This window comes from Chaetodon trifascialis, chromosome 8 (assembly GCF_039877785.1).
Source record: "Chaetodon trifascialis isolate fChaTrf1 chromosome 8, fChaTrf1.hap1, whole genome shotgun sequence".
In the NCBI taxonomy this organism is placed as follows: Eukaryota; Metazoa; Chordata; class Actinopteri; order Chaetodontiformes; family Chaetodontidae; genus Chaetodon; species Chaetodon trifascialis.
Window position 1 is genome coordinate 10,244,507 of NC_092063.1, and position 18,389 is coordinate 10,262,895.

Consider the following 18,389-nt stretch of genomic DNA (forward strand, 5'->3'; position numbering starts at 1 on the left):
GCATACTCTATAATACAGCACACACAAGGGTAGAAGGGTCATGTGACACGATGTGAAGGAGGCGAGACTGAAAGCTGTGCAGCACATCTTTGTTTCTCAGACTGACATCTTACAGAGTTTCTCCTCTGGGCATTGGCCTCAGACGATCAATCTCCTGCCCTCCTAACATTTTGTGTCATTGTATTTCTCAGCGTCACATGAGCAGAGACAGGGCAGCACTGCGACCTCTAGGACATCTTCTCCAGTCACTCCAGTGAGTCATGTTCCCACTGTGGCTGTAATGCCTGGGGAGCGACTGACAGGATGAGGCTCATACAGTTGGGAAGTAACAAAAGCCATAACCGGCTTGCTGGCTGGATGAATTGATGGATGGATGACTACCATGGGCGAGTGGTTCATCCAGCAGCTCTGCAGGGCGGCATTGTCCCACGACCTCACTATTCCTCTGTTTATACTTCTGCCTCATAAAGTACGACATAAAACCTTAGCCACCAGAGAAAGAATCAAATATATCGCCGCAGTGTCAGCCTAATTACTTTTTAATACAAAGAGTTAACCAAGCGGCATGAGTTTGGCTGCACCCTTGAGATTTGTAAGAGTGAATGAAGGACCAGATGGGAAAAAGGAAGTTGTTTTAAGCAGGGAAAGAAAGAGAAAAGGGATTTGGTGAGGGAGCAGCTACAGGAGGGGTAGTGAATGATGGAGAGTGGATTTAAATTGAAAAGGTGCTTTTATTGCCCAAAGGGTAATTCGGACAATGCACCTGTTCTGTATGCTTTTCAGACTCAAAGCTCCAAAACAGGCAGAGACGACAGAGCCTTATTATTAATTCATACATACATATTCTGAGGTTGAAATCTTGTGAAAACCTCTTATGGTCAAAGACAAAGGCAGACATGGTCGGGTTCACGTCTTACGAGGAAGAAATACGTGTACTTATTTCTATATGACTTGCTGACACGCACATAGCCGGTCACTCACAAACATACATATAATCAACGGTGCCATGCCACTGCTCCAACCGACCATTAACCGATGGCCTCCCTCCTCTGTGCTGCCTCTGATTGCCTCATTTTTTCTAACCCTAACCATCTAACCAATCATCTACTCATAATCCTAACCAAGCAACAAACACTAGCTAACCAGAAGGACACTGGCCGCGTCCTCCATTTTTCAGACTATTGAGCTTTTGGAATAATGCACCATTTGATCAATGGGCTGTAAACAACAGCAAATAGCGCAACTCGCCAGTGGTAGAAGAAGTATTCAGATCCATTACATTAGTAAAAGTACCCATATAGCAATGTAAAAGTACTTCATTACAAATAAAAGTACTGCAGGAAAGACCTCAGTAAAAGTACATGAGTATTAGCAGCAAATAGTTAATAGTTAATGTATTAAGGTAAAAGGAGCGGTTTGGTCCCTCTGCCTGATGTATTATTATATATGACATCAATAGATTATTAATACTGAAGCTCTGATGTGCAAACAGCATGTTACTGTTTTAGCTGCTGGAGGTGGAGCCAGTCCAAACCACTTAATATACAGTTTTATATACAGGGACACCAGATATATCTGAGGGGTCATGAGATGATTAATGGAAGAGGAAAGTAGGAGATACACAAATGTGTTTTTGGACTTCTTCCTCTAGGCTTTGATTTTTTTGGGTGAGATATTGGATTAGTTGAACATTTATTGAAATTAAACCATGTGAGGGAAAAACAGTATTTGGTGCAGTTGTTAACAACTGGTAAACATCTGAAACATGACCCAGATTACACTGCTTTTCTAAGACATTAAGCCAAAAAGGTTGGAGACCACAGTCATTAATAACATGTTTTATTTTAAAGGCTATACTGTCTATTGGGTAAAGTCTTCATCTTAAAAGTAACTACTGTAGTAACTAAAACTGTCAAATAAGTGTAGTGTTCCCTGTGTAGTGTAGTGTGAAATGTAGACTAATGTGGAAGAATAAACATTTTAGCATAAAATAAAAATACTCAAGTAAAGGCTCAATTGTGTTTAATGCTGTCGCAAATGTCCTTAGTTACTTCCCACCCCTGTAACTATGCAGAAAGTGAATCATTGTCAGAGATGATGAACAGTTAAAGCTCTGAATCATGCACACCGCACCTCTTCTCGTATTCGTTTCACCGTCTCTCCTTTCTGGAAAAGAGAAGATGAAGGACAGCTTTAGACAGATTCAAATGTGCTGCAGTTTGAAAAATACTTACATCACGGTGTCCCCGACCTCTAAGTGAAACCTTCCATTTCAAACCACGAAAGTCTGATTGGAATTCAGCAGAACAAATTTCAGCTTGAGTTTCATAGTGCAATGTATCGCGGTGGTGTCCTTTGCACTGCTGTATCAAATAAATCTGTGCGTCTGAAGGGGGACGTACACCTGCTGTAATGGCTGTATATGCAGTGTGTGTGAAGACCTCCTGCCAGGGACAAGAAAATTTTGTCAGACTTGTCACACTGCAGCACATCCTCTGCTGGTTTTTAGATTGCTTCTTCTCCTGCCCCCTCCAATTTCCTTTTGGCTTAAGTCCATCCAAGCGCTTGCACCTTCATGCATCCGCTGATGAACCCTCCCTTACAAGAGCATCAAAAACAGTGTCATCTTAGACACACCCGGCTAATTTATGTTACATTCTAGGAAAAACTGTTATTATATGTGCTCCATTGTGACTCTGGTGCCGGTCTGCTATTGATGAGAAAGAGATGAGAGGTTTGCCAAAGAGATAGGAAAGGAAAAAAGGTTTGGAGGGTGGAGTGGCAAGTTATTAGCCCAAGTACTACAGATCAAGTGCCTCTCTCTCCGTCGAGCTGCACAGTATGTGCCAAGCTCATCTCTCAATTTCTCTCCCGTTCTTTTCATTCTCTATTTTCTCTTAGATATTTTGATTTCTGCAGCATCCATTGTGACATCCTGCAGCACTCTTTATTTTCTGTATTCATTATTTTTTTTATTTTTGTCCCTGTCCTCTTTCTTCTTTTGATGTCTTTTGTTGGTGTTGTATTGCAGGGTGGGATTGTGAGAGCTACTGAAGTAACATAGAGCAGCCAGGCCCTTCCTAACAGACAGTAAAAGTGCCCACAAGGGGCCAACAGTAATATGTCTGTGGAGCTCAGTTTCAGCAGGAGGCTTCCAGTCAATGCACTAATGTTTTTGTTTGATGGATTACCGTGTTGCATTATGGGTGGTGGGGGCGGCGGCGAGGTCTTAAGAGGGTCGGTTTGAGGCAGTTACATTTAGGATGGGGATATTCAAAACAACAATTGTTTGTAAGAGGGCTTTGAGGGAAATAATTTCACAAAGGCTTGTTCTGAATCCACAAAAAAGGCATCAATAAGATATCTGGCTTAGAACAATGGATAATAACAATAGATTTACAGAAGATTAAACACGGGCATAGCACCTCAACACATCGACCACATTTGATAAAGGAATATCATTCTGTTCTATGATTAATACCTTTATATATATGCAGTATTTTGTGTATTAGAATAAAAATGGGAACTCTCACCTTTCCTATGATGCTGCCAACCTCCTAAAACACAAGGAGATAAAGGTAATTAGAAATAGTAAATACAAATTCAAAAAGCAGAAACATGCATAATCTCAATGTGACATTTCGTTATCTATAAACTATGAATTTATAGTGCTTAATCTGTGAGGATGTGAGTCTTATATGAATAAACAATGTGAGCAGGAGGCTCGCACCTTTCCATGCATGAGCAGTCGTAGTGTGAGGGTCACTCCCAAGCCCCCGTCTCCAAAGTCCTGCTCACAGTTCATAGTGGTGTGGGAGTGGCACGCAGGGAGACGCATGAACAAGGCTCATTCGCTGGTCACACAGTCAGACGAAGGCCAGGACTCGTTCTCTGGCTCTCCGACGTCCTTCAGTGCTGCTCTGAGAGAGAAAAGGAATGAGTTCAAATACATTGCTAATTATGTCAAAGGAAGCGGCATCATCCACTGAGCATTACATACCACACTATTAATACTAATGGCCATTCATTTCTCGGAAACCGCATGCTTGTACCGTATTTAATTGCATTGTTGACTAAATGATCATTGGCAGAGATCAAAGACATTCAGATAAACTGAGGACAAATCAGAGCCTAAATCAAACACATTTATACCATCAAAAGCCTTTCAAAGGACATTGAAATCAAGTCTGTCTGCGAGGAACTTCTTCATTAGTTTGGGTCAATGTAATATTGATGTTGATTCAAAACAAAGTCATAATGAAGAGCATTGTGTATGCAGGATATTGACCAGAAGCACCAGCAGTGTCAGCACTGCGAGCTCTGGGGTCCTAATGGACTGTGGGTGGCCATCGATGACTAACACACTATCTTCATTAACTGACGAGCAGTTTCTCTCACAGCGAGCGGAGTGCATGTTGAAATTGGATACCAAAAAAAAATAGAAATAAGAAAATTTCATTTTAGATGAGTGTGGCCTGAGATTCATGCAAAGTTAATCAAATTCAATTCGAAACAGTTTTCATGAAACTGAAAATGTTTGGAGTTTCTCTGGGGACCTGGTTTTATCTACTCCATCACAGTTGGTCTGAGAGAAGAAAAAAAAAAAAAAAAAAACGCAGTTATGGGGAGACAGAGCAGAATTTATGCACAGACAGCAAATGAGAAGCATCTGCACTGATCCCAGAATGACAATGTGGCAGCGGCTGTGTGCATGTCAGTTATTTGACATACGGTATGATGATTAATGTGTGAGTCACCTGGCTGCTCACCATCTCAGCATGATGTAATTAGTTCATGGAATTATTCATGTTTCCTCTTGATTTATATTTGCTTACATTTGTCAGCGTGGACAGGGGGAGTAGATAGATAAACAGGCTATGTGATACATGAATATAGCTACGCTGAAATGCTGTGTCAAGAGCAGAGCTTTAAGGCAGCGTTAGATTTCCCAGAGCACACAACAAACGCTTACAATAGGCCTGCAAATAAAGAATATTTTGTTTATAAATTCACTTTCTGTTTGAATATTAAGCCAAAAATGATAATCACAATATCCTAGAAACATAAGATGTTGCCTTCAAATGCCTTGTTTTGTTTAAGCATCAGTCCGCAACCCAAACAGATTCAGTTTACTGTCACACTGATCAAAGAAAACCAGTAAATCCCCTCACTGGAGAAGCTGGATCCAGAGAGTGTTCATCATTTTTACTTAAACGAGACTGAAGCTGCGGCATGCCCTGTCAGAGCTGCTTGTTGGATGGTCGAATGGCTTCGTAAATCTGCCACCCCCCCACCTTTCTGACACCCAGGGATCAGGGTGGGCTGTGTCCAACCATTTCTGTAACTTTCCGAAACCGACAATCTGACGTTCGCACCCATTTCACGCTGCTATTGGCCAGCTGTGCCGGGGTGAGAAAGTAAGAGGGAACTGTCACTTCCCATGAACGTCTTCTAGAGGAGACTACGTAAAAATGAATGTCATTATCTCCAAATTTTAACAACGTCAGGTCAGTCACACTGTGCTTTGGAAAAATGATGCTTTACGCTTTGTTTGGGAGTTCTTCCGCATATGAATTGAGGGTCTACAGATAGAGGGTGTCATTCTGTAAAGCCCCTTGAGGCAAATTTGTGATCTGAACTTGACTTTGAGCTGAAAAATGCTAACCTTAGCATGCTAACATGCTCATAATGACAATGCTAGCACGCTGTATTCAAATACATCACCTGGGAACCATGATGTTCGTATAAAATCTTGCATCAATACATCTGGTGGATAAATGAAAACTTTGACCTGCTGGATGAAAAGTCAATGGAAGTGATTAGCTCGTTCAATGAGTTTTTGTACCAAATGTCACAGAAATCCGTCCAATTGCTTCTGATCTCACATCTCTGGAGATATGCATCAGTGTGTCTAAAAACGATGTAAATAATTCATTAACTGTCAAAGCGGTTGCTGATTAATTTCTGTTGTCTGACTCTACAGCTCTGCTCTCATCACTGTAACAAACTGCATTTGATTTGAATGATGCTTTTCAGACATCTGAGGAAAAACCACACCTGACAGTGGAATCCTTTATCGTCATGTTTCATGTTAGAAACTCATATTCAGTAACAACACAGTAACTGTCCTCTCCTTTTTCACTCATCAAGGCCACTTGTTTGCATGCCAAGTACATTCCAACCAGCCTACAGAGCCACTGTACGCCAGCCTACTGCTACAATCCTACTGACGCTGGCTAACACATGTGTGTGTGTCTGTGTGTGTTTTATTAATCTGCATGTTGTCTGTAGATCTGGTGAGCTATGCGAGGAGATCATGTTTAATAAATGGGTGTTATTTTAGATGAGAACCAATTCCTGAGAGAGTTGTAGGCAGGTTTATTGCTTTTGCTTAGTGCACAAGGCCATCGCTGCTTCACTGATTTATTTATGCACTGGATGCTTGCAAAGACACGTTCAAATGCTCACACACATCCTTCTTAGGATGTCACAGAGCTTGACTGCCTGTATGGGTTTAACATTCCCTCCATGGCAGCAGCACAGTCTGACGTGCCAGCTTGTCAAACTGGTAGTAAGTGGAGCAAAGTGTCATTTTACTGGATTAAATCGCACCAAATTAAACTTCCTCTGCTTTTTTTTTTTTTTTGAGGGAGATGCTCATTGGATTGACTTACAAAACTATCAGTTAGAAGCTCATCTCCATACAATTTCCATAAATATCAAACAAAGCCCCTGGGGGGCTGACTGGAGATAAACAAAAAAAAAAAAAGGAACATTTTTGCTGGCTGTCAGCGACTGATATAAGGCCAAGCAATCATGAATTTAAGCTTGATCGATGCATCCTGAACACGTGTTATCACAGAGCACATTTGTGCAACCCGTGGGCTAACTTCATTATGTTTAGGCACTGAGGGGCATGGCTAAAATGTTAGCACTTTATTGCATTAGGAGCTAATGGTTGGAGAGATCATTATGTGCTGCTCTGTGGGCTGATAACAAGGCATGTGCTCTGTGTCTGTGTGAGGGCGGTGAGCCTCTGAACTCCTCATTTCCAGAATCCCAAGCAGCAGCGTTCCAGGATGAACAGAGCTCCTCTGTTCTAAATTAGACCTGGTAACTCAGAACAGGGAATTAGCAAAGTGCAGACTGCAGCGCCGGGCTGCCAAAATACAGTCAAACCTGGAGAGAGAGAGGCGGAGAGCTTGTCCACTGTCCTGCTCCGCTGTCACTGACTGTGTAACCTTGGTCCTGCTCTGCCTGACTGAGTGCAGCATGCAGGGGCTCCTTGTTACGAGTCACTGCGTGTATTCATCTTTATATACACTGAAATAAGCACGACATTGTGAAACCAAATGACTGACACAAAAACAAATAGCCATAAAAGGCAAGTCTCAGTGTGCTTTTGACCAATTAAAAATAGCAACTAGGTCTAAACAACAGGCCTATTAAAGGAGAATTACAGTTTATTGCAATCCATGAAACTAGTGAATAAATTGGCATGAAATGTTGTACAGACATTCACATCCCTCACATGATAAATTCTAATTGCTTTGGTGATCCTGTGATCCTCTGGCTTTTTATCTACTGCATCAAATCAAATTTTTCGTGTCTCAATATGAGGAAACTAATGACATTGTCATCAGCTTCAGCTGTACTTTGTGCTCAAAGCTAATTAGCACATGTTGCTACTTTGCTAAACTAAGGTGGTGAAAACACTAATAAGCTTAAACATTAAATATTAACACTAGCATTGTAACACAAGTAATAGCCTCTGTACAGTTGTGTTCATAAAGCGGTGAACCTTTCCAGGATGCTCCTTTCATATCCAACCATGATCCTATCACCTGTTACCACTGAGCCTGTTTACCTGTGGAATGATCAAAACAGGTGTTTTTGGAGCATTCCACAACTTTCCCAGTCTTTGTTGCTCCTGTTGCAAAGTGTTTGAAACTCTTTGCTGCTATCAAATTCCGAAATAAGCATGTATTTACAAAAATCTATAAAATTGATGAGGTTAAACATGAATTATATTGAGAGCAACTTGATGTTCTACTCTGTATTACAGAGATGTATTACATCTTTGGGTCTGTTGGTCAGATCAAACATAAGATAACATAAAATAAAATAATGTAAGATCAGAATTTGTTGATCCCACACAATGACATTTGAAGACATTATCATAGATTCTGGGACACTCTGTGTTAACTACTTTTTAACATTTCATTGACTAAATGATCACTAGCTCACTTGAGAAAATAATTGCCAGATAAATCAATAATGAAAGTCATCATTAGTTGCAGCCCTAGTACAAATAATACCTCATATAAACAGAAGTTTAGCATAAACCAACTGTAACAAACTATTAAAAATATACAGAAATTTATCATGTGAGCGTAACTGAGAACTGACATACGATAACAAACAGTTTATACACCAGATATAAACATGTGCTTATAATCATGCTAAAAACTACAAAAATACAACCAAAAGATGTCATAAACTGACATTTTCCTTTCAGATATCGAGAGGTGGGTTTATTTTTATTTTTTTTATCTTTCCTCCATGAAGCATACATCAAAGATGTCATGGATAAAAGCAGCCAGCATACATCCCTTGGCAGCCAGCAGCAATAGGTTTTTTTTTTTTTTTTCTTTCTGGTGATGTTTTCAGGAGCATCTACGCCAGAGAGACTGCCGAGATGAAAAGGATGTTGTACAACCCACTTGTCAGGAGGACTGGACACCTGTTCTGAGGCAACCATGTCCCTCACTCAACCGGCAAACAGACGGCTCTGGGTCGGCTTAGAGGAAACGGAGAAGGAATGAGGACGTGCCTGGTCTCCATGGCGAAAGACAGAAACAGGGTTCCCCTCTGCTTATACATATACAGCACAGGGGCTCGGGGGTATTGAGTGTCTGCTCGACAAACACACAGGCAGAGAGCATGGGCTGCCCCCCCGGGTAGGCACATATAGAGCCCTGAGTGAGAGGGTGTCAACGTGTGCACAGTAAGGGCAAGAGGTGAGAGACCATTCACACACATGCTCACACAACCCCCCCCCCCCCCCCCCCCCCCACACACACACGCACACACACACACACGAGGAGTCAGCCACATTCACAGGCTTGTGTGCACCAAAACAAAGCACACGCATAGCAACATACAGCTGCTGGGATGAAAGGAGCTAACAATTCACACACGCTAACACACACCAACATGAAGTGTCCTGTTGAAACACAAGAGCGGACTTTGATCTGCTGAGAAACACCATTGGAGGACATTCTGCAGCTATCCGTCACGAGGAAGCTCAAAGTTCTGCCATGTTTGAGCACGCGTAATGACAACGACCGCATCGCCCCCAGAGTTGATTAAAAAGGGGGAAAAATCCCATCCAGTGGAAGAGGGGAAAGAAATAGACTCCTCTAAAGGCTCCTCTTCACCAGCGGTCAGCCAGTCAGAGTTAAATGAGACCCTCAGGGAACAAACCTGCACATATACACACAACAACAAACACACACACACACACACACACGTCCACACAAGGCATTTGGAGTTTCTGTCTATTGACTACATACTGCATCCAAGAGTATGACCAGAAGCTCTAAATAGTGGATGGTTTTAACTAACGCAGCTAACGACTGCACATAAAACAAAATTCAGCAGAATTACCACTTCATGCCGAGGCTTCTTGATTAAATGGACTCAATTCCATGTGAATGAAATATTCAAAGAGGGGCTGCATGTTTGGATTAGCTTTAACTGCATCATCGCCGTAAGTCACGCTGGGATTCATCACTAATATTGCTTTATGAGCCGAGCAGCACAGTGATTTTAATGCTCAGAGAGGACTGTATATGCAACCTAAAACTCTTGCACAAATGAAGCATACTTTAAAGCTCCTCTCAGACTCTCATGAATCATATCTTAGGCTCTATCAGCTGTAGCTACAGTAAGCTAGGCTTAAAACTTGTTACCAATCTTATGTTTTTCTCAATGACATTAAATAAAGCTCACTTTCACCCAAAATTGGACAAACTATGGCAGAAAATTGTCTGTTCAGCAGGGTTCTTCCCTGTTGCTAATAATAAGAAGCTGATTTCTTGGCCTTTAAGTTCAATATACATATATCCTATAGCTCTATTATATGACACTTTGACAGGCAAAGCTCACATCTTTAATACTTAACAGGACTTTATTTGAGCATGAAAAGGTTTCTTCACTGTGGGTGCCCCTCCACAATCTCTCCTCTGAGGTGAGAGAGGAAAAAAAGGAAAGAGACAGAAGGAGAGGGCTTCAGCTGTGAAACAGGAGAGGCTTGAAATTAAAGAGCAGTGTTTCATCTCTCAGCGTGTCTGTCTCAGCTCTGTCACATATAATGGGAGGGGTCAGCCCTCGGCACAGAGGGGACCGTCCTCGCCTATCAGCCCCCGGCTTCATCTGGTGTTAAAGCATAACCGTGTCAGCCTGCAGTGCGAGCTGCCTGTCAGCCACAAGGCTCCAGAGAGGGTTATCAGAGCCCTGGGCTGCCTGCTGCTCCTGGAGCCAGATCGGCTTCCCTGCAGCAGAGGGGAGGCCAACAGCCGCGCTCGCTGCGGCCACTGCACCTAAATGTGGGCTGACACTGATAAGATTACCCCAAGGCTGTGAGTTTTTAATCCATAGTCTGTGCTGCTGTAAAGCGTGAATACAACTACAAGATTCCCCTGCAGATTATATTAACAAATGTGCTGAAAAGTCACAATGAAAGTTTCTCATTTGTAGCGCTGTGACAAAATTACTGACGTAGGATTTTTTTTTTTAAGCATCCTCTAAAACTGTGTGGGATTTCTGGCTGACATGACGGATTTATAGCGCTATCTAGTTGGTTATTAAAAATGAGGTTCTAATTTATAACTAAGCTGTAATATCCTCCCTCATCCCCCAAACATATTTTGGACTACATCACAACTAAGAGTCTCTTATCTGTGCACAAAGCGAGATTATTTCCCACCATTATGCCAAGGTCTGTCATATCTCAAAGCGACGTGAATCAATACTTTCAGGGCTTCTTCTTGTCACGGCAGCTCACAATCATGTCAATCTGGAGGCAGAATCTACATAATTACGAGTGAATCTAGCAGCTAATGAACAGCAGCGTAATTGACACTCCATTATTGCAGTCTATCTCAAGCCATCGGTTTCTGTGACTGGTCAGGCTGGAGCAGTATTTAGTTAGTTCTGCCTCAGTGGTTATTAATAAGCGTATACCCTTGAAAGAACATGGCCACTCTGCGAGAAACATACATTGACCAAGTATGCAGTTTTTTTTTTTTTACAAAGGATCTCGTCTCCTCATTAGGTAAAGCTGAATTCCTTCCTCCTTCTCATTATTGCCAGGAGGGATAAAACAACACAAACATACAGATACAGGGCCGTGTTTCTGAGCTGTCAATTGTTATCTCCCAAGTGGCTGCTGGTTCCAGACACACAGTGACACCGTCTGAGCCTGTCTTTACACTGGCTTTAGTTAGCATGGGGACAGCCTGGCCCAAGCCCATATACTGTGCGCTTGTCCTTTAGCTTTCCTTGCCTCAGTCTAGGGCTGCAACACATGATAAGTATCACTGTTGACTAATCTGCTGGTTATTTTCTCAGTCTTGTCTTTAAAATATCAGGAAATAATGAGAAATATCTGAGGTGATGTCTTACAATTCCAACAATGAGTCCAAAAAGCAAATACGTTCAAATTATTATCGTATATGGCAAAGAAAAACAGCAAATAATCACATTTAAGAAGCTAAAACCACTGAGATGTTTGGCTTTTTATGCTTGAAAAGTGACTTTCATTGATTATAAAAATAGCTGCCGATTCATTTTCTGCTCATCGACCGATTGATCGATTGACTGATCGTTGCAGCTCTATATGAGTAGCAAACTAGCTGTTTACACATTACAGATCTCTAATGTTACATTCAGGAAAATCTCGAACTGGCTTTGTATGTCAGTGCTGTTTTCATTCGATTATACACTTTGACTTCTCCAGAGTGTTTATCCCTCTGGATTCAATCCTGGAATTTTCTGTTCATTTGCCTTGCCTTGACTTACAATGGCACGCTTCTTATTATTAGAGAGCTTCTATTAGGACCGTATATCATTCTGAATGGTTTTTTTGGCATGCTGGAGAATACACTTTGGCAGGGTATTAACTCTAGCTTTTATCCCATCCCTCTTACTGGATGAAGGTCACTCTCTCTATCTGCAAAATGACTTTCCTCTCTTCTCTTTCATCCCTGCTTCCCTCCCATCCTCCACACCAGGGCATGAGTCAGAGAATCTGACACCTCGGAGGAGAGAGGAGAGGGAGGAGAACAGTAGAGAGAGAAGGGAGACAAATTGAGAAAGAAAGGGGGAGAGATGGGGACAGTCAGAGGGAAGAGAGACGAGCTGATCGATATCGCAGAGAAACATGAGAAGACGTGGCCTGGCCCTGCTTCCTTGACGTTAAAGCCACTGTATTAAAAACGGCAATTAAATTAATCAAAGGACAGATGGTGCAGGCGTCCTTGCTTCCATGTACTACAGTATCCTTTATAGTGGCGTACAGTATGGTTGCAAAATCACACTGTTTACAGCATCGCTACACTTAAGTTGGCATCTTATTTGGTACACAACGGTTCCACACACGTTGAGCTGAAACTACATATTACATAAGCTCCTCAACAAACCCAGCACAAACCCAAAAATAGTGCAGTCCCTGTTAAATATTTCAGGCACTCGGCAGCTGAAGGGGGGGATAAAAAGCCTCTCTCCTTCTTGGTCGCAATACAAAAACAGACACGCACACACTGATGCAGATGGCCAATTGAAAGAAAACCTCCATTTAGTGTACTGTAGAGCAAAGCGGATTACTGTCACGAAGGCAGTATTTTAGCTCATTCGCTTGATATACAGCACTTAGTCACTGGAGTGGCGTACTTAGCATACACCTATCCCCATTTCTTGAGTCACTCTCTGTACAGCAGAGACAGCATGAAAGCAGCTCTTTGAGGGTGACTTCTGAACTAAATAAATCACGCTCATGAGACTCTTTGAGAGACACAACAGGAGAGTCACGGGGCCTGCTGGGTCAATCTTTGCAGTTCAACACAGTGCTATCTTTTCATAGCAGGGACAGCCCGCGGCTCTGTCAGCCACAGGGTCAGTCTTAAGAACAGCAGCGAGGGTCACATTCTGCTCCAGAAGAAAGGCTCCCTTCATAGCAGGACAAGAACATCCAAAACAAAGGAATCTATACTGTTTATTTGCATGGAACCTGCCAGATCACATGATATCAATAAGTGCGCATGTGATTTTTGTCTTCTGCCTTTCTGGTATGGAATACACAAGCGTAGCACGCTGAAACATAAGGATGATTAACTCGCAGCAGAATTCTATTTCAATCGACAAAGCCAGAAAGAAAAGAAGGAGCTAAGCCTCAAGAGTCTGTAGTTATTAGACAGCGACAAGCACAGGTTAATTGCTAAAATGCAGGTTAATTGCTACAGGGGATTTATCTCAAACATTGGAGAGGAAATTAATTTGTATCATAACAACGCTCCTGTGACAACAACAACAACTAAATTAACGCCTGAGTGAAGACAACGATGCTGATCTGCCTTGTAAAACGTGTCCAAGTGCAAAAGCACTACAAGTTATTACAGATTTTCAGTCAACGTGGGGAAGAGAGAGAATGTAGGACTCATTTGAGAGGAGAATTTAATGAAAATCTGCATACAATTCAAGATGTTTTGTCAGTGGAGGCGATTCTGTTGTTAATGGTTAGGAAAGGTCTTGTAAAAGGTGGTTGAACATCCGTGATCTCTCTCCGCAAAACTGTTTACTTGATGACTGCAAGCTAAAGCTAAGCGCTGTGCCTGTGTCTTTCCTCCGCCTTCTGTCTGCAAAAACAGCATCTTAGTAGATGAGAGGGATTATTGGCAGTTCCCAGACGCTGGAGCAGCACGTGTCAGGTCTGGTTTCTGTTATTTATGAGGCCTCTCAGCCCCAGCCCTCACTCTGCAGCAGAGATGCAGGTGGGGTTTCATTATTGAAGATGCTCTCCCACTTCTTATTAGATCTCTGACTCTCAGAGTGCATTAAGGAATTGCATTTGGAAGGAGAGTCAGCAATACATGATGGTCTGTCTTTGTGGCCCCTGGAGTCCCTCTGAAAGATATGTGTACCTCTCACATCAGCCAAATTGTACGTCCTATTCCCTTTTTCCCTTTCAGGAATAAAGAGTGTATTTGCGCTCAAGCAGATGCCCCCTTCACCACACACACACACACACACACACACACACACACACACACACACACACACACACACACACACACACACACACACACACAGAGGAGAATCCTATTCCTCATTGATCTCCGTTATGTGCTTGGGAAGATAAATCTGAATCATGTTCTCCTACTTCTTCCAGTAAAATAGCCATACAATGCAATACATCCAAATGAATCGCTCCACAAACAGCTTACAGTTACACCCTAAGAGATGTGCAATTCTCCAATTGGGTCCCATTTCTCTCCACTTATGTTTGAGCGTAAACATACTGGAGGAGCACATGCAAGATTCATGAGCGGCTCCAGGCAGCCAAGACCATGATTTCCTGAATCAATCAGCTGGTCCACTATCGGATGCCTTTTTATTGATCCTATTGTACTGAAGAGCGGAAAGATGATCAGTCTTTTGTATTTCATAGGGGCCTCTTGTGCTAAAGTGGATAAATGTGGGCCAAAATATGCAGAGCGTGTGAGTGTTAATAAAGCTCATTTTCATTCCAGATTTTACAATATTAGAGGAAAATCAAGGCTAACTTGTAATGAAGCCTCCTGGTTGATTAATATGCTGACAAGCCTCTCTGCTAAATTAAACCAATCCTTCAAATGACTACTATTTACCGGCTGTGGATTGTGCTTAGCAAACAAAACAAAGGCAATATCTGGAAACAATGTGGACAAAAAAAAACGCCCCACAACTATCTGTTAGTGGATTAATGCACTACAACTAAACTGCACGTGTAGTTTACAAAATGTGAGCAGAAATTCTGCAAAACATGTTCATGCCAAACAGCATCTGCGCTGAGTTTTGCTGTTCTTTCGGGTCAGCTTATCAGGACAGTTCTTCTATCCAGTGTAAGACTAACGCAATTAGGCATCTTCGTGAATAATGGTGCTGTCACACACACTCGCTGCCTCAGCACCAGGCAGGCGCCCACAGTGCCGGACTTGTTGAGAATGATCTTTGTGCTCAGGACTGGCCCGGCCGACGGGGCCCACTTGCATTATCATAAAACCGTCCACACACAAGAGACCAATTGTCCCCTCGGTCTCACTGCGTCCCCTGCTCATCTGGCGACTTTCTGCCATATGCTGTATTTAACAGCCCGGTCAGTTTATGGCTTCATTTATCTAGTCCAGGATTTCAGCTCATACTCATGAGTGCGTCCAAGTAAAAACACAGGAGGTTGTTGTTATTATTATTATTAAGAAGGACAGCTTTAATTCAGTGGTTGCTCATTAAGAAGAAGTTTGGAGGCTAGATTACAAATACAAGTGTATTTGTTTGGTGTACTGCAAAGAAAAAGACGCGGAATCACGACAATGATCGAGAATGTCACCCATTGGACGAGAGCTGTTTTAAGTTGGAGAATTGGGAACATGCTGTCCAAAAATGTGCCTTTCCAGAGAGTCACTTACCTGTTCTCATGTAAAAGGTCGCAGTTCCCACTAAAGTGTCCCCATGGATCTGAGATGACCGAGCTTTGTATCCACATAGAGTCCAATGACACGGACGCGTAGTGCGGTCTGTCCTCCCGGTGTGTCAGCAGACTGGAGTGCAGGGCGCCTGTGCGCTGAGGAGGGGAAAGACGCACTCTCTCTCACACACACACGCACACACACACGCACGCACACACATACACATACACACACACAGGCGGCGACCACCCCGCTCACAATTAACCGAGGCAGCCCATGGGAGAGAGCCGAGTGCTCTCTGGGTAAGAACTCCTTTGGCTGGGCTGCCTGCAAGCCTCCGCGGTGTTTGTCCCCCCGCCTCGGCCGCTGTGGCGTGCTACCGTCCCCGCAGGACCTCTACCTGGAGCGCAGCGCGCTTCTCCCCGCGCGTCACACCGCAGACCCCGGAGCCTCTGCGCCGTGTGAAATCTCAACATTACCGCGGCAGTCACATTTGCAATCTATCAGACTGTTGTCGAGAAATGTGCTGCACCATCTTGTCTCAATTACAGTGAGCGTTTTATTGGAGAAATTGACACTGGGTTAGGGTCATCTGATTTTAAGTCATGATTTGCTGTTTACCCCTTTAAACTGCAGTTAACTGCAAGTGAAACAGCTACCCCAGGCCTTGGATGAATCTTGCCAGGGTTTTCTGTCAGGCTGACGGCCAACACAACATGTAGATCTAATAAAAGTGAGCCACGTTTTAAAATATAAAGCGCAAAATTCATTGGCTTGATCAAAGTTGGTTGCGCAAATGTGAAAATGAGGCTCTTGGCATTTTCTTTTGAAGTTTGTAGGGTTTAAGATCAGTAACTTTCTCTCACGCAGCGCCATCTTGTGTATTAATTTAGATATTGCAATTGTTCCATCATACTGTATTGTATTGTAAGGGAGGAATAATAGCTGATTTATGTTTTCTATTATTATTTCTGTACCCTCTCGTCCTCTACAGGGTCTGGATTTTAATATTATTGTAAATTATACGGGAGCAATATGAAGTCCAGCTATCTTTAGCCATTGGCAGACACTCTTTTCCTTTGAGACACGGAAAACAAACAACATTCAGGGACAGAGTGACATGAATCATTCTATTTCACACCAGGCAAAATGTGTCTCTGATGAATATTCACTTGACAAACGGCTCATTAATTTAAAGACAGTGAAGCAAGACACCTAGACAGCTCCCACTGCTCCTCTGTGAAGGAGGGAACGTCTGGGTAATTTGAGCATGACATCTCCATCCATTTCACAAATTATCTCAGTTGTCTCTCAGGTGCCTCTCATTCACGGCAAAAAAATGAGAAGAGGAAGTAATGCAAATGCATGTTTATATTTCTAAATGAAAGGCCTTTATCCATCACTGCTTGACATTTTTACTACCGTTGCTGTAAGCTGTTACATTTTGTTGCTTTGTCTGTCTGATGGTGACATTTTCTCTTGGCCGGGAGTCAAAGAGGCTACATAAAGGAAGCTCAGGGGTGGACTAATGTGTGGATATTTGTAGCAGATACATTCACACAGTTTGTTACTGTTGTTAGCGGTTTATTTCCAAAACGTATGATGAGAATAATGGATTAAGCAGCTGCGGTTACGCTTTCTATTAAGTTACACATATACAGCATGATCTAGTTGCTTACTGACACATAATAGTAGCATATTCACTCTTTATCCAGCACTTATTAAAGCCTGATTCTGGATGATAATATTCTACCACTGCTAGGCCACTGACTAAGAGGTCTCGCTCAATAACCTCCTAATTACTGCTTACTGATAGCTGTTGTAGGCATACACTAATTATGATCTTAATAACCTACTTCTAACCCTTAAGAACCTTAACGTCAAGAACAAGGCATTACTAAGTGTTTTATAATGACTAATAAAGAGCCAATATGCTCCTATGCATGTTAATAAGCAATTGGGTGCACATATTCATGCTGATACCTTAACATAACAGTGTTGCTGCAGCTGCTGGGTTTCAGCACAGTTTAAGCACTTGCAGGATCCCTTATTGAGATGAAAGAAATGCAGTTGTCTGATATTATTACCACAGCCCTAACTCTGTACAGAGTGAATAAAGCCATATTAGACCCCAACCTTGAGGGAAGACACATTACATTATGTCTTAAACCTTTTGACAGGGACACATAACTTTGAAACAAGCAAAAGAAGAATAATATGGCCTATTATTGTTTAATCTGCCACCCATTCAGCAGCAACTCAATGGGAGTTTCTACATAATGGCGCCCTATGAATCAAGCACTTAACCATGTAACAGCTGTACTGAATAACTGGCTGTGGTCCGTCGGATCCAGTGACGTTGTCTTTCAAACAGTAGGAGGTGCTGTGTGATTTCAAATCCATCTTGCAGAGACAGGATGCTTTGTTAGAGTGAGAAAGAAGAATGCAACCACCACTAGGGGTGTGTGGGTCAGACCGCTGCCAGAAATCAGTCATGGTGATGTGGCTTTAGAACAGCTAAGGTGTACTGTCGATTATGACACAGCCATCGACTGGAGAAGGAACTGTGACTGCGTCAATACACTTGCCACATACAGTGCAGGGATGTAATTACCACAGTGAATCAAGATTGGACAAGCAGAGAGAGCTGCACTAGGGGTGGGA

At 42.5% G+C, this 18,389-nt stretch overlaps 1 protein-coding gene across 2 annotated transcripts in view; it reads right to left on the minus strand.

The window, feature by feature from the left end:
- The window catches only part of LOC139335266 (poly(rC)-binding protein 4-like), a 36,585-nt gene extending 20,228 nt beyond the window's left edge, over nucleotides 1-16,357 (minus strand). The window contains exons 1-4 of one of the 2 annotated variants that reach the window (XM_070968787.1): nucleotides 15,726-16,357; nucleotides 3,731-3,920; nucleotides 3,534-3,557; nucleotides 2,134-2,166 (exon numbers count right to left, since the gene is read on the minus strand). In XM_070968787.1, the coding sequence (XP_070824888.1) occupies nucleotides 2,134-2,166; nucleotides 3,534-3,557; nucleotides 3,731-3,838 (165 nt within the window). In that variant the 5' untranslated portion in view covers nucleotides 3,839-3,920; nucleotides 15,726-16,357. Of the gene's footprint in view, nucleotides 1-2,133; nucleotides 2,167-2,234; nucleotides 2,589-3,533; nucleotides 3,558-3,730; nucleotides 3,921-15,725 lie in introns of those variants that run through there. The other variant, XM_070968786.1, reaches the window with a different exon arrangement.
- Between the last annotated feature and the right edge of the window lie 2,032 nt (nucleotides 16,358-18,389).